We start from the raw sequence: 21198 nt of genomic DNA on the forward strand, positions 1-21198 counted from the left end.
ATTGTCTTCCCTCCGTCCCACCGCCGATGACCCTCGGCCAGCAACAGAGAACCAGAGAAACTTCCAACACCCCAGAAAGCCATTCCACACTCTGGAACCGCAGAGAGAGGCGTGTGGTGCTCCCTCAGCAGCAGCACCAGCGGCATCACGCGCTCGAGGGAATTACCAAAGAAAGACGCGGGGCAGCGACCTAAACCAGAAACAAGCGCAAAGCGGCGACGCACACGCGAGCAGAATAGACTGCAGGCGGGGCGGGCACACGCGGCGTGGACACCCCTGGACGTTTGAAGAGCGCATGATCGGCCTCGAGTTCGACGAAGCGGCACCAAGGCTAGCTGACGGGCACACAACAAGACAGGAAAAAAGCCTAACTCGCATCGCCTCCCGACATTCTCGCACTCTCATCGATACGCACGTAGTGGGACGAGGAGCACTCCTACATCTCACTCTGGGGGATTCTTCGGTAACGCCGAGACGAGTTTTCTGAGATGACCGATGCAGTGCGCCCTGCTAGTAGGCTCTCTAGACCCATAAAGATGGCTCACCAATCCACCAGCCAATCAAACCGGGGCGTCATCTCACTGTCGCAGCGATGCAACACCATCGCAGCCTTGTCCACCACCCTTACCATCAGGCCCTCCTCGTCCGCAAGTTCCTCCGCTGCAACGACGAGCTCCTCATTGATCGACCGCGACTCCTCCCTAACATGGGCCCTGATGTGGAAAACATCTGTGTGACTGCAGTCACAGACATAAACTCCACTGCGCTGCTTTCGAGAACTCTTAGCAGTCTGCACATCGGCACCCGTTATAGCCTCCTCCGCGCGCAGTTCGTCGTGCAGCGCCGCCTTGCATGCGACAGCATCACGGACATTGTGCATTCTCGGCAGAATCGCATTACTGTCCTCGTACTCACCGAGTCGCTTGAGTCGAGAGGCGGATGCTGCAAGTGCATCCTTAGCTGAGGAGGCCTCTCCCTTGGCGCGTCGCTTTTCCAAAACGCCGCAGCTCCGTTCGCCGTGTAGCCGCTTCGAGCTCTATCGAGTGCAGCGGCGTGGTGAGGTGGGCTTACTGACGCTGCAGGTCTTCGACTCGGCGCGCGTATCGCTTGCATCACTGTTGAAGATCAGTGCCGTGAGCCACAACACAGTGGCTTCCTGGTGACGTTCGTTCACCCGCACCTGCAGCTTCTCCCTGCGCGCCAGCTCCGCGTTCGACTGCTGCACGTCTCTGCTGTGTGCAGAGAGCATGGGCTTTCGTGGCGGCGTACTCGAGGCACAGCCTCCACCCATTCACCACCACCTTACGGGTCCTAGAAGGCACTGACTCCTCGAGTCGGCGCAGCCCGGCAGCCTGGTCTGTTGCAGCCTTGAAGTTACCTACAAAGGCGTTTGCCTCCAGAAGAGAGTAGGGCCTGCCAGGCTTTCTGGCATCGGCTCCCTTCGCAGTTCCCTTTGGGCGTTCCCTCTCGTGGTGCCGCTACCGGTGGCGCCGCGTCCCTGCGGAGCGCAGATGTGACTAACGCTACGGACGGAGCTGGCGTAGTTCGCTTAACCTTCGGCGATGTAGGAAATGTGCTGTCCATGAAGGCACACGTGTGGCCTACCCGCGGGAAACTCCTCGAAACGCCTCAGTGAAAGGAGGCGGTCTGCAGGCTCACCCAGCGGTGCTAAAACGTCACTGTGAGATGCACGTGAAGATCCACAGAGCGGCGTGTGTGCGGCGTTACTGCGATCGGCTTCGGTTGTTGCAGCGTCTGCCACAACGCGCAACTCGTGAGAGGAGCCACAGACATCAGCGGCTCACCCGTCATGCGCTGGAGAAAAGCAGAGGTAGGGACTGGCTGACGCCGTGGTGGCATCGAGTCCTGCGCGTGCCTGTCCGTGGCACTTCTGCCCCCTCGGGGCAGCACCAGCAGGCACCCTCAGCGACCAAACCGCGGTGGGTCGCCATCGTCGATCACTGCTGCATTCGAAGTAGCACGCGTCCATGCACGGACGGCTCGCATACTCGACCTGTACGGAGATACACGTGAGAATCATCAGGCAGTCTACAGACACTCCAGGCAGCAGCACAAGAAGCAGCGGGTTGTCGAGCAGGTTGCCCTGGCTCCGGCACACCCGCATCTCACGAAGCCTCTCCACTCCAGCGCCGAGACGGCCGGCAACCGTCACAAATAGAGCGGCACCCGAAAGGAGAGGCGCTCAATGCACAACGCCTGCTCGGGCGCTGTGGAGTCGCCCACCGGCGCGTACACACAGCCAACTGCACCGGCGGCACGCACACGGTCGTGCCATCCCGCTCCTCGCTCCGGGGGCTGCTGCACAGCTCCTTCAGCGTGTTCATGAAGAGCTCGCGCTGCGCTAATATGCGAAGCGGCAACGATGAACGCTTGTGCCACAGCGATATCCCCTGCTTGGCTGGCATCCCAGACGGCGACAGTAAGCCCCAAGAATAGGTCCGCACCGCCGCCTCCAGCAGGTCCTCCTCTCCACACGAGTAAACGTGCTCCACGCTGCAGACGCACTCGTACAGGCTCAGTGAGTGATGGGTGCCAGCGATGCGCTCCACCTCCTCAGTAGGCAGAAACAGTAGTTCGTAAAATATTTTGCTCACATGTGGCGCAGGTTCTTCATGGACGACGGTAGTGCACTGTGGTACATCGCTGAAGCTCGGTGCAGACAGCAGTACTGTTAAGCCGAACTGCAGCCTCAGCCCATCGGCACCGCAGCTGGTGTAGAACGTCTTCTAGAAGGGCCCGAAGGCAACTTCATCACAGGGAAAGGGGCGGAGATGACGTCTCCGGCGCAGTCCAACGCCGCCTGACAATTCCCTGAAACGGACAACGTCTCCTCCTCGTCATCGACCCAACGGTAGATGCGCACTCCTCTCTGAACCTCATGCAGCTGGTAGACGAGCATTTCCTCCGTTGCAAGGTAAAGCACACCACATACTGCCGAGACAAACCAACACCGTAGTTTCCAAGCTGAGAGGAAGCTCTCACACACCACGACAGCACGAGTAGTCCGGCAGAGAGCCAGCGAGAAGGCGCTGCGGAGAGGCAGTTCGCTGGTGAAAGGAAAGCCGTGGCAGTGGCGCTGTGGCCTCCACTCTTTTGCTGTCCGCTCGTTGAACACAGCCAGCGATCGTGTTGATGGATGATAAGCGCGAGGCGTACAGGGAAAAGGAGAGAGGAGGTGGGGGGCGAGGGGGGGACGAGAAGGATGAGGCGACGCAAATGCCGAGCGGGTCTGCGACTGACGCACGGAGCGACACTGGCAAAATATGGCGATAGAAAAAAATGATGTTTAAATGAATGGCGAAGAAGCAGACGGCGAGACAGCGGTGGTGCTATGCGTGCTGCGCCACAATACGCCCTCCCTCGCTTTCGCCACCTCACGCGCGCATCGAGTTTGGCCTTGCAAGAGCGTTTCTTTTAATTGATTTGCAGTGGAGGAGGAGAGAGGCGGCGAGGGGCACGGCAATGGTCAGCGCACACGTACGGCGAATGTGTGTAGGCCTTTTTGTACGCGGGAGCGAGAGAGAGAGTGAGCGATGGTTTGCGTGGGCAAAATTGAAATACCGCCACGTGCAAAGATGCGGCTGAGAGTGAGTCAGTAAGTGGCCGCGGGGCAGCACAAAGGAAAAGGAGGCGGGAGAGAAGACAGAAGGTCGTGCGCACCGCCTGTGGAGGAGGAGAAAGGCGATAGGAGCAGTGCGGGGAAGCAAATTCACCTTTGACGGGGCAGTGGAGAGAGGCGGAAACGCCAGTAGCTTACATTGAACGTAGCGGCCGACCTTCCGCTATGCCGTTGGAATAGAATAATGTTCGACTGGCTTCTGCGCTAGCGTCTGTGCCCTCTGGTGGTCTGCAGGTGCGCCCACCATCCGAGGACGCAACAGCTCCGACGACCAGGTTTGAGCTCCGTATAGGAGAGGGGAAACGTGGGCAAGCTGCCTCCTTTGCAGAGTGAAAACCACAACAGGCGTTGGAGTGTGCAGTGAGAGACGGAGACAAAACGAGGCACAACCACGAAGGCCCGCATGAACAAACTCTGTTTTGGGGCCGGCGCAACCCCCTAACACTTGCGAGCAGTAAAGACGGTCGCAAAGGCATCTGCGCTGCACGGGAGATCATCGATAAGCCGGCGTTCTGGGGATGCCGCACGTGCACTCTGCGGAGGAGACGACTCCAGCAACGAGGACTTCCGCACTGGAGCAGAGAGCAGTACCTTTTGGGGAATTGGCGATGGCGCACTCCAGCTTACAGAGGGAGTGGCGGTAGCGATACGAAGGGGGGCCGCTGCTCTTGAAGAAGATTCGTGAGGGCGCGCAGGAGCCTTTGCGCGTGTGGTTGGCGAAGCTGAGGCAGCCGTAGCACACACTTCCATCAGCGTGTGCTTCACCGCCACTTCTGAAGCGCTGAGCGGGCATATCACATCGGAGGCGGAAACACTGTCGAAGGTGTCCCGCTGCTTTCCCTTCCAGATCTCGTTCTCGTCCTCTGACACCGCCTGCGCAGAAGTATGACACAACGCGCTAATCGAGTCGCAGCCCTCTCCAGTGATGTGGAGTGAAGGTCTATCGAGTCGATCTTCGGCTGCGTTCTGCTGCTCCACGATGAGTTGCAATCGACTCGCCGCAGATGCTCCGAGCGCCGCGACGTCCCGCTCCAGCTGGTGCATGCATGTCGGCTCCACTACCGCTGCGCATGGCGTGGCAAACGTCACAGAGGAAGCCCTCACGGCCTCCTCGGGGGCATCACAAGGAAAGTCGCCGAAGTGGCTCTGCTCCGCTCGCCATGAAGCCTCGTGCACACGCTTCTCATTAAGGGCGCACTGTTCATCTGCCCACCGTTTCCGCTCTTGCACCGATGCCTGGAGAGATGCAACAGCCTCCTGGAAGCGGTGCTCGACCTTCGCTGTGAAGTTCTCCAGGTGACTCTCGGCCAGTTCGTAGCGTCGCTTTGCGGCGTCGCGCAACATCTCGTAGTGCTCCTGCTCTTCTTGGGCGAGTAGCTTCTGTCGACGCGCCTCCGCTACAGCCCGATGCAAATCGTGAAGCTCCTCCTCTAGGCCCTGGCGGTCTGTTGTGAGTGCTGCTCGAAAGGCATTTAACTCCGCCGCACATTCCCGCTTGGTCCGCTGCAAGCTCCTGATTCTGACCTCCAGTCCCTCAATGTACTCCAGGCACTCCGTCTCCTGAGCTCTGCTAACTTCAGCCACTGCTGATGCGTGGGCGACAGCCTGTTTCGCCTGTTCCTCCATTATACGCACATGATCCTCTAGTCCGTCATTGATAGCTGCCAAGAGCTCATGACGCCGCTCGGCATACTCAGCAAAGGTGCTGGTCGCTTCCAGCACCCGCGAGGCCACGTTGAGCGCCGACTTCTTGGCAGACTGTCGCCTGTGTGGTACAGGAGACGGTGAGCTGCTCCCGTTTGACGCCATTAGGTGCCCACTGTTGGTCTGAGCCAGCGCAAACGGGGGTGGGATGAGGGGCGCATGTGCGCGAGCAGCATGGGAAAGGGCGGAGGGAGAAAGGGGGTAGAAGAGCCACCACAGCGGTAGAGCGCTTGTGAAGACGTTGAGCAGACGGAGACACAAGGAGCGAGAGAGAGAGAGGACCAGCGTGAATTTGCCGTCCGTATCTATACGACAATCGCCATCCTCTGTGGCATGTGCGCGGGTTTTTGCGGAGAGCGACGGGAGAGTACGGTGCCCTCCGTCGCAACGTTAGGGTGCGCGCAGTGCTCACATGCATTGACGTGCATTGTAAAGGCATCGACGAGAAAGAGTAAGATGAACCCAAAGACGGGAGTGTCGACGCATTCATGAAGAGAGGGTGGAGCACCTCGCTCTATGACCGCAGCAGGCTTCCATGCGTCGCCTACCGCCCATGTCACTGCCGTGTCGATCAGATCCAAGCATGCAGCTCGAGAGAGAGAGACAAAACATTGAGAGACGCACCTTCACGGTCGGAGGATGCGCTCCGGCTAAGGAGTGACCACTGGCAGCTTTACCGCCGGGGTTAAGGCGGGATGACGCTTCTTGCGCTGTGGCGCCTCGGAGTGATGCCCAAAGTCCACCAGCTTCGCGGGATTCGTGCGCACGGCGATGCGATCCGTCGGGGGAGCTGGCGGAGGGATGAAGGCGTTGTGGGTGCGATGCTGAAATGATGGCGACAGTGGTGAGAGAGATGCAGAGGCAAAGGTCTGCAGTCGAAACCCTGGCGCTGGTGACCACGTAACAGCGCTTCGAGTCTCGCTTTCCTCCCCCTCGCGCAGGGAAAAGAGAGACGCGGTCGCTTTGGGACTACAGAAAAGTTGCACACCTTGCGAGGGGACCCCCGCAGCCGCGTGCGTGAGCGGACTGTCCCCGGCAGGACTCGTGGAGCGGCTAGCGTGGAAGGAGTCGATGTCGGAAAAGTCCGTTCCCGCCGAGACGGAGCGAGGAAGCAACGCTTGGGTTTGCGTGGACTCAGAGAATCGCAGCGGCGACTGCGCGGGTGGGCGCTGAAGAAACTTCGACCACCACTTATCGTAGTAGACACGGTAGATGCGCTGAGTCACCTTAAACTTCACAAGGCGGTACTGCGCTATTGTGGCGGCAGAGAGGGAGGTGAGCAGCTTGTGAGCAGTGCGCGCCTTGTCAGCGTTCACAACAACAAACTCCGCAGGGAGCGAGCGTCCACTGGCCCCCATCTTGCGCAGGTTCAACGACACTGTCGACCGCGCCGGTGAGGTGGTGCGTGATGCTTGTGCGGTTGCGGCCACACTGACCACAGGACTGCGAGAGGCCTGAATATCATCAAACGGCTCACTCTTCAACATTACCGACACTTCTGGGTCTGCCACCCGAGCCGCGGCTGCTGCATCGCCAAAGTAGGTGCACATGCGAGGCGGCGTTGTGTTATCCTGCATGGAGGAGAAAGAGCGGTGCTCCAAGTGTGCCGTGGATGCCGTGGAGTCACGCACGCGCCTGTCACTTTCTGGTTTCAAAGACGACGCAGCCAGTGGCAGAGGAATGAAAAGCTGACTTCTGATAAGCGCCCCCTCCTCCTCGTCGGGCAGAATCGAAGACGCGTCAACGGGCTGCGGGCTGTCCGCACGTGTACTGCTGCCTTCCTCAGCTTGCATCTTGTCAGGCGGGGCCTCGACGGCTGATATGGCCCACACGTTGGTGCTTCCTTCCTTGTCCATGCAAGGCAAACCACTGCTGAAGCTGCTAGAGTTGGAAAACTGCACATTCACTGCTAAGGAGTTATTGTGGTGAGACATGATGGCGGTGATATCGGTGGTAGCAGCGCGCACGCGGCATAACTCACCGCAGAATCAACAGTAGTACACACAGAAATTAGCCGCTGCAGACATCTACGTCGTTGTGCGGAGGAGTTGGGGGGCACAGCGAGGGCAGGCGCACAATTCGTACTCAGCCGAAAAAGCGCAGCGTGTATAAACGTGTGATGGAGGGCAGTGAAGAGAAGAGAAAGAAGACCAAAGACCGCCGGCTAACGCCCGCTCGTCAAATGATCGATGTCCGACAGAGCAGCCAAAGATGTGGGGAGGGTGAGGCGAGGGGTGAAGAGAGAGAGCGGACAGGCTCAGCGGCAGCAGCGCCGTCGATGCATTGGGGAACAGCTGGAGGGTAGAGGAGAGAAGAGGAGAGTACGCAGCTCGGCGTGGAAAGAGGGGCATGGCACCGAAAAGAGGCCGCACTGCTGGTTCAGCTGTCGAGAAACGAAAAGTGCAGGTGCCGCGTCCCCCCTTTTCGCCACATGCACGGCAAGGCGGGTCGGGGGTACAGAGAGCGACGGCAATTGGTGACCGTCTCCCGCAAAGGGGACTGGAGAGATGTAAAAGACGAGTGGAGACAGTGACTCACAGCGCAAAAGAAAACAAGAGAGCGTACGCCGTCACCCAAACACGCGCAAGTACACAGCTGCAGCGGTCGATGCAATACTGCCGGGCTATGGGGGAGGAAGACTCATATGTCTTGCTGAAACCTCCAGGCAACTTACTGTCACACTTGCCTCCGCATAGTCGGGTGAGGCGCTAGCGCGCTCCCGACAGACCCACGTGCCGGCACTCCACGCAATATGCCCGGAGAAGAATGAACCCTTCGTGTTGAAGCCACTGCCAGAGGCAGGAGAGCGTGGCCGACACGGCGACGTCATCACCAGGAAGTCAGTCGAGGTCGACTTGGTGAGCTGCACCGGTGCAGCACGCTCCGGTGGATTGCATTATGCGCCGAAGGGCAAAGCGTTCCGGTCAGCAGACACCGCGTTGCCTGTGGATGGCCCATTGTCATTCTCCTCGACCTTCGGCTCGGAACCTGCCCTCCCGCCACCACCACCTCACTGCAGTACGTCGAACCTCTCAAGCGACTTGACGATAGATCGACTCGTCGTCGTCGGTTCTGCGGCGAGGCTGCCGGGGTGGTACAGCGAGGAGGAGGCACTTCGAGCAAAAAGGGGGCTGCCGTTCGATGTCGGCGAGGAGAGTGCGCGCGCAGGAGAGTCATGAGAATACAAATCCGGCACTGCTGCTAGCGCCAAAGTTACGTCTGCACTCGTCACGGTCGATTTTTCGAGAGCGATGTTATTCGCCGTGGCCGTCCCCCTGCCTTCCTCTACACTGCGCTGTTCCCCTGCTAAAAGAGCACCGATTGCTGAGCTGTCGAAAGGGACCGCCGGAGTCTCCTCCGCTGTCTCCCTCGCCTGCTCCAGTGCGTTCTGGGCCGCTTGAAGCTCCGTTGCAGGAGCGGACAGGCACCGCGTCGACGCGTTAGAGCGGGAAAACGGCTGAGTAACCGGCGCGTCGCTCGTGCCCTCCTCCGCGACAATGTCAGTTGACTGCCGCACTCCATCGTACGGCGGCGTCACTCTACTCCGTTGTTGGAGGCGACAGAGTAGCGGCGTTGGCGCGTGGCTGTGCGGCACACCCTCGCCCAACTCCTCTTCGCCTCGCCCGTTGCTGAGCGATACAGCATGCCGCCCATACCCTGACCGCTCCAGAGGAGACTGCCCCGCCTCCATGCCACGCAGGGAAAAGGAGCCATTTTCGGTCGGTAGAGCAGAGGTAACTGCGAAGGACCGCTCAGGCGTGCACAGTTGTGTCAATAAGGAGGCGGAAGTGCCAAAGGGTACCGTTCCCGAGTGCTTGGCGCCCTCTGCGCCACCAACCCCTGCCGAGGAAGAGCGAGATCGGCCCGCAGTCGCGTCTTCTCGCCGCGCTGCTGCTGCTGCTGCTGCGTTAAGTGGAATAGCGCACACTTCTTTCTGTTCACCCCTCCGCACGGAGGAAATGACTGATTCGATGCTCTCACTCCGCGGCAACAGCGCAGCCTCTCCCGCATCACACAGCACTACAGCATTCTGCCCGCCTACTGCCTTCGCCACCATCGCTTCTGCGCGTGTATCAGCCGGTGAAGTGGGTAGGGATGTGCGGACGAGAGCTCGTCGGTCTGCGCTGCCTTCTGTGGCAAAATCGCCGGTCTCTTCCATCCTATGGGTTGACTCTGCGCGGTTTGGAGGACACACACTCTCCACGCGCAGGGCCAGGTCCTCCGTTGTCTTTTCAGCTGGCCGGTCTTTGCTGCCAACGGCGAAGCGCCTCGGAGGAAGCCGCGTGGTGGGAGGGCGAGGCAGATCATTCACCGGCGACGACACCGCCACCGCATTCGTTATTGCTGCTGGCTGATCCGTATCTTCCAGGGACGACAATTTCTCTCGAGACACCGCCGCTACTGTTCGTTGATGAGCGTCATAACGGTGTGCGCTCCTCGAAACGGGAAGACCGCCAGCATTCGCCTTTTGACCACTGACAAGCGCTGATACGGGGTCTGAAGAGACAGCGCCATTGACAGCGTCATCGGTGGCCCTCCCGTCGGCGAGTGCCACTGACTTCTCTGCCACTACCTCACGTCGAACCGCACCCGTTGCGACATTCTCCACAGATGCAGCCACCGCTGCGATTGCTCTCGCTGCTGCCGACGGCGGTGCGGGACTACAGGGGCCGCTTTCCTGAAGGTTAGGCAGCCGCAGTGAGTCCAGAGCCTCCCTCCCCACCGGCCCTTTCATTTGTGGCGGATACGGCGGCATCGACCGCACCACAGCTGCCACAAGCTGCTGAGTCTGGCTCTCTGAAACAGGGTCGCTGAGAAGTCGGCTGGGCTGCTCGACAGTGGGGGAGAAGTTGGTGAGGTCGGCAGCGACGGCTGCCCGCTGACGCGTCTCCCATGTGGCCGCTACCTGCGTGCAGTTCGTCGGCGTCACCGGAAGTCTCCACGCAGGAAGCGCACCGACACCGCCGCGGGCAATCATCTGGGATACGTCGGTCGCCACACTCCAGCTGGCCTCGCTTTCGCTACTTACCGCGGCAGGAGCAATCCTGCGGAGCTCCGCATCGATATCTACCGACGCGTTCCACAGCAGCAAGGATGATGAGGGAACAACCCCGTCGTGCCCACACAGCACTAGTTTGTCCTCTACAGCTCTGATTATTTCTTCCCTGTGGGATGAGACTTGCGCGTGCGATTGAAGGCTCGTCGTTTGACCGACACGGCTGTCAAGGCGTGACTCGACCACTGCAGACGAGGACTTTGCAGTGCGGTAATGACGTAGCAGCTCGGCTTGTAATGCGGCAGCGTGAAGAGGCTCATCTGCAGGCTTCCTCGCTACTGCGGAAGTAGGCACGACCTCCTCTGCGTGGTACGAGTCGATCGACACAAACGAGGATTGAGTTGAAAGGGCGGAGCTCTCAGGCTGCTCCTCCTCCACGACAGTCAGTGCCTTTTCCACACCACCCTCTGCCACATCGTCCCGTACCTGTTGCTGAAGCGGAGCTGCAGCGATCAGCGTGCTTTGGTCAGTCGTCTCTCTCCGAATCAGCGGTTGCGCCGCCACCTCGCCAGATGTGCTAGCGACACAGCTACCTGTATGGTGGGGGTCTTGGGAAAGTAACTTCAGATTCAGACTCACGTCATCCAGAGATTCTTCGGAAGAGGTCTGAGGCGCGTGAGCCTGGGTCGGGTACGCATGCACTGACGGTGGGAAAGCAGCAGGTCGTCTAAGCATTCCTGCGTTCGAGTGTACTGAAGACTCTTCGAGTGTGCCTTGCGGCGCTTGTTCAAGAGGTCGTCGCAGCGCTGGAGACTTGTTCGCACCGCTGAGGTGCAATGTCCTCTTAGTCTCCCTCCCGGCACAGCAAATCTCTGTCTTTCCCTCGTTAGGATCGGAGGCAGCAGCAGCGGGCATCCGCGCCTCGTCAGACAAGACAGACGCCCCGGCGTGCATTGGTGAAGGCAAGCAGGAGAGGGCTGACAACGCAACCGGAGGCAACCCCGCGCCTCGCTCGCCAGAAGAAGGTGCAGCAGCCGTAGGTGCTCGAAATCCCAAGGTGCTCGGTGAATGCTCCTCGCTCCCTCGGCGAGGGCCCCGAAGCAGCAGTGCGCTGTCACCTGCGCCGTCACAACTTTCGAGAGCCCCACTTCCCTGAGCGGGGACCTGCGGTCTGTCCTGCCGAACCTTCAGCAGCTCTTCGCCTGCGATGTCCTCTCGAGGGGTAGACGACAACGTGAACACTATGGATGGCATGGAGGAAGACGAGGTGGCGTCGCCTTCCCACTGATACGACGATTTTGGCGAGGCCGCACGCTGCGCCACTCGAACATCCTCCCTCGGAGTCATTTTTGCCTCTGTGATCTGGACCGCCGGTGCGGTGCCAGTGCCGCGCACGTCGCGAAGAGCCACAGGTGAAGGGCTACCTGCATCGCACTGGGCGGTATGTGAGCGGCCGCTGCAATGGTGGTGAGGCGGCATGCGCTTGTTATCGCTACATGCGGTAGGCGGCAGTCTCACCGCTATCGACTCATTGGGCTTCACACTGGTCGACTCTCCGCGGAGAACCGTGAGTGCCTCATCGCTTGGTTTGCAAGGGAGGTCTTTTGCACTGGCTAACGACACACGGGCATCGAGTACGACCTCTTCGGATGCCCCGTACGTCGCTTCGGCAACGTTCTGCTGCTGGTCTAGAGCTTTCTCTCGGTCATCAAAGTAGGTCAAGACGGCAGCTCGCCACTCCTCTCTCGGCGCAGAATGCGTGGAAGCACTCCTCTTTGACGTCTTCACTCTCTCCCTTGCACTGACGATAGTGTCAGCGGATGACCCGGTGTGTGAGGTGCGGCTACACGGTGTATGATGTGACGGATAAGCACCGTTGGAAGAAGTCGCAGCAGCCTCACCGAGAGCGCTGCCATTGCGCTCCACTGAGAGGGCCTTCGAGGATGAGCTCATTGGAGCTCCAGCCTTCAGTGACACCAATGGTTGACGTGAAGCTGACTCGATTGCTGCTTGCGCCAAGCCCTCTTCCGCGCCTTTCTCCAACCTCCACTTCTCGGCCTCCTCTATTCGCTGACTCGCGGCCTGTTGCCGGAGATGCGCGGCTTTGGTGGACCGCGGCGTTTGCAAAGATGCCGCGCTACTACCGTGCTGGCTCGTTGGCGTGAGGGGGGTGCTGCACGGTGCGGAAACTGAAGCAGTGCGGTGCTGTCCACGTGGGCTGTTCAGCGCGGACGTTGGCAGTGACTGTCCCTTCGGTCGAAAGAAGATGTTCTTCGCCGCCTTGTCGCGCTCTTCTATGCAGTGGTGAACGTAATCGATACGCAGCCGCGTGGCGCGGGTACGCCGCTGAATGGAGGTGTGAAAGTTGACAGTCGTCGTGTCCACTGTAACGTCCTGCGACGGTGCCGTCACCGAATGCCCCGCGGTGTGATCGACAGCCAAGTGCCGCTGTTGTACCCTCACTCCCTGCGCCAGCATAGGACTGAGTTCCAACAACGAAGCGTTCGCCACTTCCACTGACGAAGAGTCCCTCTGACCAGGCGCTGAGGCGGCTGCAGGGAATGAATGAGGTGACCTGTGCGGGGGGCCAGCCTTCCTGCTGCCAGACCGGGGGCGGTGGCTGTGCACTGGCCTCGCGGGCGACAACGGCGGCGCAAAACGCAGTGGACGATGCAGGTAGGTGGTGCAGGGCAACACTGCGTGTGATCGAGGGTGTGGAGACGCCCTAACATTGTCCTCACCGATACCGCGCTCGGGTGTGGACTTCGAGTGGGGTACAAAAAAGAGCGGGTTGTATATATAGTCGTCTGGGAGCCGCAGGTGAGGCATCGGAGGCGTGGCGCCGTTGTACTCCATCGCGTCCGCAAAAATTGGCGCAGGGAGAGGAAAAGCGAGAGGGAGGAGGAGGACACAACTAAGGAGACGGCGAACACATAAAGAGAAGCTGAAAGAATGAGGTTGGTGCGTACAGAAGAGCCGCCACGAGGGAGCACAAAGTCGCTGTTGAACGCCCCAGTCTCTGTGCGTGTGTGTGTGTGTGTGTGTGTGCTCGAGGCGATTGAAGATGAGCCAATATGGAGGGTGTCCGACGGCGGTGCTGTTGGTATTCACACAAATTGAGAGATGCTGGAGAGAGGAAGGAAAAGAGCGGAGGCGGCTGATCTAGTTCTAGGAAAGAAGGATGCTGCACCCACCCAAGCACCGACAGGAGTCTCAAACTCCCCCTTCAACAGCAAAGGCGGTGCCACGTTGATCGGGTACGAGCCGTGAGTGAGGCCCAGAGAGAGAGAGGCCTTCTGCGGCACGCACATGGCAAAACAAACTCGCCGATGTGAAAGAGAGGGGGAGGGAGGGGTGCATGGGGAGTAAGAGTGCGGAAATGGGACCAACACAGCGAGTGAACCACTGGAGAACCCATCGTGCCGTGGAAACTGAGCGAGCGACCGGCAGAGGCCGCACGTCCTCCACAATGGTGCGACAAGTATTGTCACGACAACCTCCGCTGCCCCGCATCGCATGGTGAGTCTCCTGCCCCTCTGTTTTAAACGGGAAAGCGGCAGAGGAGCGAGGGGGCAGTGAAGAAAAAAACAACGCGAGGACGACGACAATGGCGTACTCATTCGCCTTTCTGCTGCGTTTCACAAGTGTTCGGAGAGCAGCAACACTCCGTGAAAGTGGAGCGTGCAGACAATCGCCTGAGTGATGCACCGGATCGTTTTCCTAGGGCTTCCTGCGGTGCCGTGCTCATCCCTCCGGAGCGACAGTGTGCAGGCACCGGCGACATTAAACTGCGGTACCTCAAAGTACACCGATACCAGCCTGACTTCTCGCCACATCGCCGCCGTGGTCTCCTTAGAGGGCCTGAAGCGGAGGCACGCCTGATGTCCGATGTTGACCGAGAACTTGGGCACCAGCCAGCACAGCTCCCGTTCAACCTCCTTTCAGGCATACGACTGGACTTGTCCTTCGCGCCGTACCCTGTGCTGTTGCGCTCAACGTCGTCAACCGCAGGGGCACAAAAAGAGACCCACGGCCGCCGCTCTATCACCTCAGCCGAAAGGTCAGCACGTATGCAAGCCATTAGCGCTCCTCGTCACACCGACTGCAATTCCATCAACTGACTCAGGAAGAGCACCGAGACACCGGCAAGGCAGAGAAAGTCGTAGCGCGGCACTGCAACCGCACTGATAGAGGGGCGCAGAGACACCTGACGCGCACGAACAAACTGAAAATCCCCCACGCCATTCTGGAAAAACAAACCCTCCACCACAACGGCATCTGGTGATGGCGAGGGCTCGGCGACCGTGGAATCGGCACGCAACGTGATCTCGTTTGACAGCTTCACTTCTACACCGGGCGTGCCTGCGAGAAGGCTCTTCAGTGCGAGGGCCCCTTCCACTACCTTCATCACAGTCCCGCGCACGTTGAGCATCACGGCGAGTCGCCCCAGAAGATCAGCATAGATCATCTCCAGCGCATCTCTTTCCAGCACCGATGCCGCTGCCCCGTTTCGCCACTTCGTGCCCTCGCCTAAGGCGGCCCTGGTACTGCGATCCGGCAGCGTCTCAGACGCCAGGATGGGAATTACGTCGCCCACAATGAACGGTCGCAGCGAGACTACCCCGCCTCCTGCACAGCACCGAGGCCCGCCACCCCATCCAGAAGCTCGTAGACAAGGGCGAGGCTACGCAGGAGCCTCGTCTCCAGAATGAGGACGAGGTAGTCTCTCAGCAGTGGCATAATGTGGATTAGCAACCCTGACAGCATCCTCGGTGACACATTTCGCAGGTGTGGCACAGATGAAGAAGCGGTGCGACGTTTCACAAACGCGTACCGTACGCCGGTCTCTGTGCAGAAAGGTGAATAGTCCCCGCGCGAGGCTTGGCTGGGCTGGCCGTCCTGGGAGCTCTACCTCCGAAAGAGGGTCTCTTCGGTGTTGTGTCGGGAATGTCCTCGCGATAGTCCCGGAGCACAAGCGTGTCGCCGAGCAACGAGAGAAGGAAGAGGTGCCGAATGGGCACCGTTGATCTTCTGCATGCGTGCGTCTGTGAACGCAAGAGCTCGAGCCCGTCTTTTCCGTGCCAGAGAAGAGAGAGGAAGAAATAGAGTGCCACACGGGGGGGGGGGATAGGCACAGTTGAAGGAGACAACCATGGAAGAGGATGATAGAGCGAGAGGTAACGCAAAGCCGCTGACCTGTCCAGCAACTGAAGGAGTCCAAGAAGAGCACAGAGGCACTGCACACACGCAGAGACCACAGGAAAGGTCTGTCGTCTGCGTTACAGTGTGGGGAGGGGACGGCGCAAGGAGTTGAGATCGGCCAGGTCACTATCCGTGCAGACAGATGAAAAAGCCCGATGCGGCGACAGTCCAGTCGATGTGACCATCTCTTTTCGTTTCAATGGTGTAAGCGTCCTCTCCCCGATCAGCATGGACCAGAGATGCACGAGCTCAGGGGTGCGCAGCGCTTCGGCCTCAGCCACATCACACGCGACAAAAACACGACAACACGTGTGGAAAAAAGAGCTCGAGAACTTCCTCGATGTTGCGTAGAGCCCACATGATCGTGGGCTCACACCCTAGTCGGTGCTGGCCCACGCAGCTTTGATCGCCGTCTCCGCTCACTCACTTACTCACCCCTCACCCTCGCCTCATACACCAGTCTAGGGCAGGCGACACCATGCCATCCTTAGCGTGTGGGAACAGAGAAGGGGTGCGGAAAGAGAAACCACACAACAGCTACGACCGCAGCGCGCACACACGCGCAGTGCAGCCCACCACCTCGCCAGGACACGGGTGCATTCTACGCACGCTCGCTAGTTCTTGTAGTCCTCCACCGCGGCTGGTGCCTCGCTGCCCTCGGCGGCAGCAGTTTGAGCAGCCTCTGCAGTCGCTTCGCTGTCACTCGGATTAACACGCTTCACTACCGGCACTGTCGGCGCAATCGCCGCAGCAGACGCAGCCGTCGGTCGGATAGAGCAGGAGCGCAGGGCGGTGGTCATTCGATCGATGTCGCGCGTCAACTCGCTGTTCTTGTCGATGATTCCTTGCATCTGCCGGTTTGCCTTAGCCATGTCATACTTCCACTTCTCCGTCATGTTGCGCACAATCTCCACCATCTCATCCGTCTGCTGCTTTACGCATGCCTCTGTCGCCTCGCACTTGCGGCGGATGGAGCGGCGCGTCCACGCGATCCAATACCACATTACGAAAAAGACAACAACGCACGCAGCAGGCACGTTGTACTCCTCCCTCCACTGACTCTGCACGAGCTTCGTGGCATGCGTCTGCACTGCACTGAAGTCGCGCTTCTTCACCGCGTCCAAGACCTCGTCCGCAGGGAAGCAGTACGCGTCTGACTTTGCAGAGTCCTGTGTCGTGCTGCTGCCGCTCACCGCATCTGGCGTCTTGACCGAGGCGGTGGAGTTCGCCTTGCTTGCCTCTCCATTGCCATTCGCATCAGGCCCCGCAGCTACGCCAGCATCCTTGCCACTGGTCGACTGCCACCGTGCCACCGTCATCAGTGGCACCGAGCACGGCGTCCGTCGCATCGCACGCCACATGCTTGCCTAGTTCTCCGTTGCTGTTTAGAGAGAGAAAAGTGAAGTTGTGTTAAGTATGCGCCACGACGTGTTTTGGGTGCGCAACAGCGTCGGTGTGTTTCCGAACGCCTGCGACTCTCTCGGTAAGGCTGAGTCGATTTTTCGGTGTGTCGGGAGACGTGGGCACTGAAACGAAGACACAAAGTGAGAGGAAGAGAGAAGAGGTAACGATGGTGCAGGAATGAATGAAATCACCTCAGCAGATGCGCCTGTTTAGCCATGGAGGAGACGGTGCGTTTGGCGATATCCGTTGGTTGATGCCATGACGTGCCAGAATACAGACACACAAAAAAGGCCATGCGGCGCACGCTGAACTCGCACGTTCGGAGGACACGCACGGGAGGAGTGCAGACGATCGCGAAAAGACTGCGCCATGCCGTAGCGTGTGTAGGCGCTACAAGAGCCGCTGTGGGGAAAAACACTCGAAAGAAAAAAAGCCCCTTTTACACCACCGCTGCGCACACCGCGAGGCTTCACCGACGCACGCCAGTGCGCACAGGGCCGTCGGCGCCCATAGCGTCCGCCGAACTTGACCTCCCATCGGCTCCGCTGGTGTCCTACTTGTCGTCGATGACTGCGACCGCGCGCACCGGCGAGCCGTCGCCGCCCCGAATACGAAGCGGAAGTCCGTAAAACGTGAACGACTCACCAATGAGTTCCTCAACGTTCACAAGCTCCGTGTAGGTGATGATGCCCCGACTCAGCAGCAGCCGCTCCGCCTCTTCCTCAAGGGGGCCACCAACAAATAAGGCGTTGGCGGCCACGATGCGCGGCACACAGTCGGCCGGCACGGCTTCGTAGAAGAGCAGCCCCTTGTTCGGTGGAAACGATGCGGCGGCAATCCTCACAACCACTGCGGGCCCGCAAAACTGCGTCAGCGGGACCTCGTCCAGATTACGGCCGCCTTCGTGCATGTGAACAGGCGCATCAACGTGTGTGCCGCTGTGGGTGCTCATCCGCAGCTCCCGCACCTCCCATCCGTCTTTCTCCCGGGTGCACACCTTCGTGACGCGCACTGGAGGGTCGCCGTCGTAGACCGGCATTCCATCGTACAGTGGGAGAGTGAGGTCAACGAGGCGCATAGCTGACTCGGGCGTTGATTCGCTTCCAAGACGTCGGAGACAAACTAGCAAAAACCAGAAGACCGAAAAGGGAGGCAGAGAAGGGGCGAGAGGAACAGAGAGAGAGAGAGGGAGAGCCAATGGCAGCACTTCACTTACCCATCATTGGTTGCAAGGCAGCCGGTATCCGGTTTACGCTCTACAGGCACGACTACTCGCAAGCACCTGCAACACGGAAAAAAAATTATCCTGAAGGGTTTCATCCTCGAATCGGTCCCTTCTTCGTTCTCTGATGAGTTCCTCCGCCTTCTCTCCCCTTTGCCCATCCTCGTGCGTATCCACATCTATCCCACACACACCCGACGACTCTCACGCTAAACTTTGTGTCACACGTCGCAAGTACGGTGCGAGGAGAGATGAGGTGCAGCCATCTACGCTTCTACGACGCATTCACTGCAGCTTTCCCCCTGTGCGCAAAACTCACTAAACCCCGAGACGATATACCCCACCCAGCCTGCGATGCAGTCCCTCTCAACCTCATCAAGCACATTGCTAAGAGAGTCGCAGTCCAACAAGCGATCCATTACCTTGGCTTCAACTCTGGAGCTCTCCATCATCTTCTCGTGTTGGAAAAGCGCGGACTCACGCTGCGATGCGGAGCCCTTGCCAGAGCCCAGAAGGCTCCCTTCCTCTGCCAGCGGAGAGAAGTAGGTACGGCCTTCAGCGTCGCCCTCGCCCTCGGCACACACAGGCCGACTGTTGAACCCCCCGTCTCGAACATTTGTGCGCATACCACGAGTCTCCTTGGCGTCACTCTTCCGCGCCACAAACTTCTCTACAGCGAGTCGGGGATCCAAGTGGGTGCAATGCTGCCCCGCCGCCACAAGCCGCATAAGACACACAGCAGCGTAGCCAGCAGGGAAGGCGCACCTGTGCGTGAAGTGTACAGCGCGCAAGCACAGCATAAGCTGGTGTGGCGCATGTTCCGGAGGTGTCTACTGAAAGTAGGATTTTGTTCCTCGGCGACGAGTGGCAGTAGTCGGCAATTATCGTCGACTCCCAATCCAGTGCATCACGAGATGGGTGCAACGGCCTCCGCTCACCGTCTGCAAAAATGCCGCCTCCGGCGGCCACGTGACACACGGCAATGACGTGTTGAGGAACACGAAGACTGGTGGACGGGAAGAGAGTGAGATACCGCCAATCAGGGATGAGAGCTTCTGACAGCACTGCGTAGATGTGTCTTGACAGCACCGACAGCAGGCCATTGAACCCCATCATCTCGCTGTCTCCAGGGAGCAGCAAAATCTCCAGAGTGGGTCGTCCCACCAACTAGACACCGAGTAAGAAGAACTTCTGCGACCTCGGTGTCCCATCCGGTGCCATGTCCATATACGAGCTACAGCATTCTACGCACTCCCGAAGTGTGCGCTCATTAAGCTTCCGGCACGACGCACATATGCACTCGGTTCTGGAGATTGCTCGCTGCTCGTCGGTGCAGGTCTCTGGGGTAGGTGCCGGCAACGGTATCGATCATCCCCGCCACCCGTGGCGTATCAGTGCCCACGTGAGACGCGTTGCACACCATCCAATGCCCACCGGGCGTCCCACCGTCGACAAGGTCGCGAGATGCTCCGTCCCGCAGCGCCTGCGCTGCTCGACGCAGAGGCCCCACACACTCCAAAGGCGGGCGCGAAAAGGCCACAAAACGCGTAAAGAAGCGCTGCAAAGCGAATTCGCCTTCAAGCGAGCGGAGGAGGTGTGCGCGGGTGCACAGCACCGCCACCACCACGGCACGGAAAGAGAGGAAAGAGAGCGAAAGGACACATCTGTGGTAATACGGTACGTGAGAGTGCACGACAGGGGCCGCTTCGAAGCACGACAGCTGCGCTGTATACGCATGAGCCTGGAGCGCTAGTGTACATCCGGGGGGCTTCAGTGGTGAAAAGGTAATAGAAACGAAACCCCCTGGCAGCGGCTGACACACGAGCAGGCCGCTTTACGCAGGGGTCGTCCTAGGCACAGAGACACAGGCTTCACAGGAGACAGAGTCCTCGTGTTGCGTATCTAACACGCTTTTGGTTGTCTGCGCCAGGCAATCCACAGACATGTCCTCCGCGCACGACGGCAGTTCAGAGGAAGACAACAGGTAAAGCAAAGCAAGAGATACTGTTCAGGCACAGCACGATCCACCTCACCACTCGTCAGGCACTCTCACAGTGCGCTTTCACACAGGGAGCAAGTGAAAGATGACCGATACATCCCGCGACAACGCCTCTGCAGCACACAGGAGAAGGGTGGCAACAGAAAGGCGAAGACGTGCTGTGGCATACACACACACACACACGCACCTGCACAATCCCGCCACACAGAGCAAAACTGAAAGACGAGAGAGACGCGGTCGCGCACCGTTGCCTGTGATTGAGTGCAGCGAAGGGAGCGAGGCGTGCAGAACGAGACCGAAGAACAGTCAAACCTGCATGGAAGAACTGTCGTGCAGCACTGACAGTGCCGACCACAAGGCGCACATGACAGACGCATACACGAGCGCAGAAAGAGTGAAGAAATGATCAAACGCTGCCTTTTGTATGACACAATAAGGGACCACAGAGAACAGCACGTCGGAGAAGAGAAAATAGAAAGTTGAAGAGGCGAAGGGCCTCGCAATACGCAATAATGGGCCCCTCATCCTCTACCCATGCGGAGAATTCATAGCGATGACTGCAGGCACCGACGAACAAAGGCGATGAGCACGGCAAGGATGTGGTAAAGCGCGCACGGCACACGGCAGCACAGAGAAGAAAAGAGTACAGAACGAAAAATCGTCAAAAAGTTGAAAGGAAAACAGAATTTACCGCGCCCGCTCGATGAATTCACACGTACACACGCAGGCAGGCACATACACGCAAGTGATGCGCACGCACACGCATGCACACGTGGGCAACGTGAGCTGCACGTAGAAGAGAGCAAATCAGCTAAACTAAATCCCGCTTTAGTGACCGAAATGCGAAGCGTCGGTCTTACCGTCCTGACAGAGAAGAATTTCACCCGTCACCATCAACCACCAGGCCGCCATCCATACACCACACCTCATTCCCTCCCTCCTCACAAGCAGTGAATAAGACATCTCCTCTACCAACAGCGTCGTACTTCAGTTCCTACCTCTTATGGCCAGCAGAGGACGAGAGATTCGCA

The 21198-nt window shown here is 59.1% G+C and overlaps 5 protein-coding genes and 2 pseudogenes across 5 annotated transcripts; all 7 read right to left on the reverse strand.

The window, feature by feature from the left end:
* Positions 1–1801: 1801 nt before the first annotated feature.
* Positions 1802–2426, reverse strand: LPMP_312870 (annotated as a pseudogene).
* Positions 2427–4078: 1652 nt separating this feature from the next.
* On the reverse strand, positions 4079–5449 carry LPMP_312880 (hypothetical protein; the record flags this gene model as incomplete). Its single annotated transcript, XM_010703369.1, has 1 exon — positions 4079–5449. The coding sequence occupies one exon, from the start codon at positions 5447–5449 to the stop codon at positions 4079–4081; it is 1371 nt and encodes a 456-aa protein (XP_010701671.1).
* Positions 5450–5994: 545 nt separating this feature from the next.
* Positions 5995–7278, reverse strand: LPMP_312890 (hypothetical protein; the record flags this gene model as incomplete). The annotated part of the gene is made up of 1 exon (XM_010703370.1): positions 5995–7278. One exon carries the CDS (start codon positions 7276–7278, stop codon positions 5995–5997), a length of 1284 nt encoding a protein of 427 aa, XP_010701672.1.
* A 1076-nt stretch (positions 7279–8354) lies between these two features.
* On the reverse strand, positions 8355–13196 carry LPMP_312900 (hypothetical protein; the record flags this gene model as incomplete). Its single annotated transcript, XM_010703371.1, has 1 exon — positions 8355–13196. The coding sequence occupies one exon, from the start codon at positions 13194–13196 to the stop codon at positions 8355–8357; it is 4842 nt and encodes a 1613-aa protein (XP_010701673.1).
* A 782-nt stretch (positions 13197–13978) lies between these two features.
* On the reverse strand, positions 13979–14808 carry LPMP_312910 (annotated as a pseudogene).
* Positions 14809–16156: 1348 nt separating this feature from the next.
* Positions 16157–16903, reverse strand: LPMP_312920 (hypothetical protein; the record flags this gene model as incomplete). The annotated part of the gene is made up of 1 exon (XM_010703372.1): positions 16157–16903. The coding sequence occupies one exon, from the start codon at positions 16901–16903 to the stop codon at positions 16157–16159; it is 747 nt and encodes a 248-aa protein (XP_010701674.1).
* Positions 16904–17499: 596 nt separating this feature from the next.
* On the reverse strand, positions 17500–18024 carry LPMP_312930 (hypothetical protein; the record flags this gene model as incomplete). Its single annotated transcript, XM_010703373.1, has 1 exon — positions 17500–18024. One exon carries the CDS (start codon positions 18022–18024, stop codon positions 17500–17502), a length of 525 nt encoding a protein of 174 aa, XP_010701675.1.
* Positions 18025–21198: the final 3174 nt, after the last annotated feature.

The sequence above is a fragment of the Leishmania panamensis genome, assembly GCF_000755165.1.
Source record: "Leishmania panamensis strain MHOM/PA/94/PSC-1 chromosome 31 sequence".
Taxonomy (NCBI): Eukaryota; Euglenozoa; class Kinetoplastea; order Trypanosomatida; family Trypanosomatidae; genus Leishmania; species Leishmania panamensis.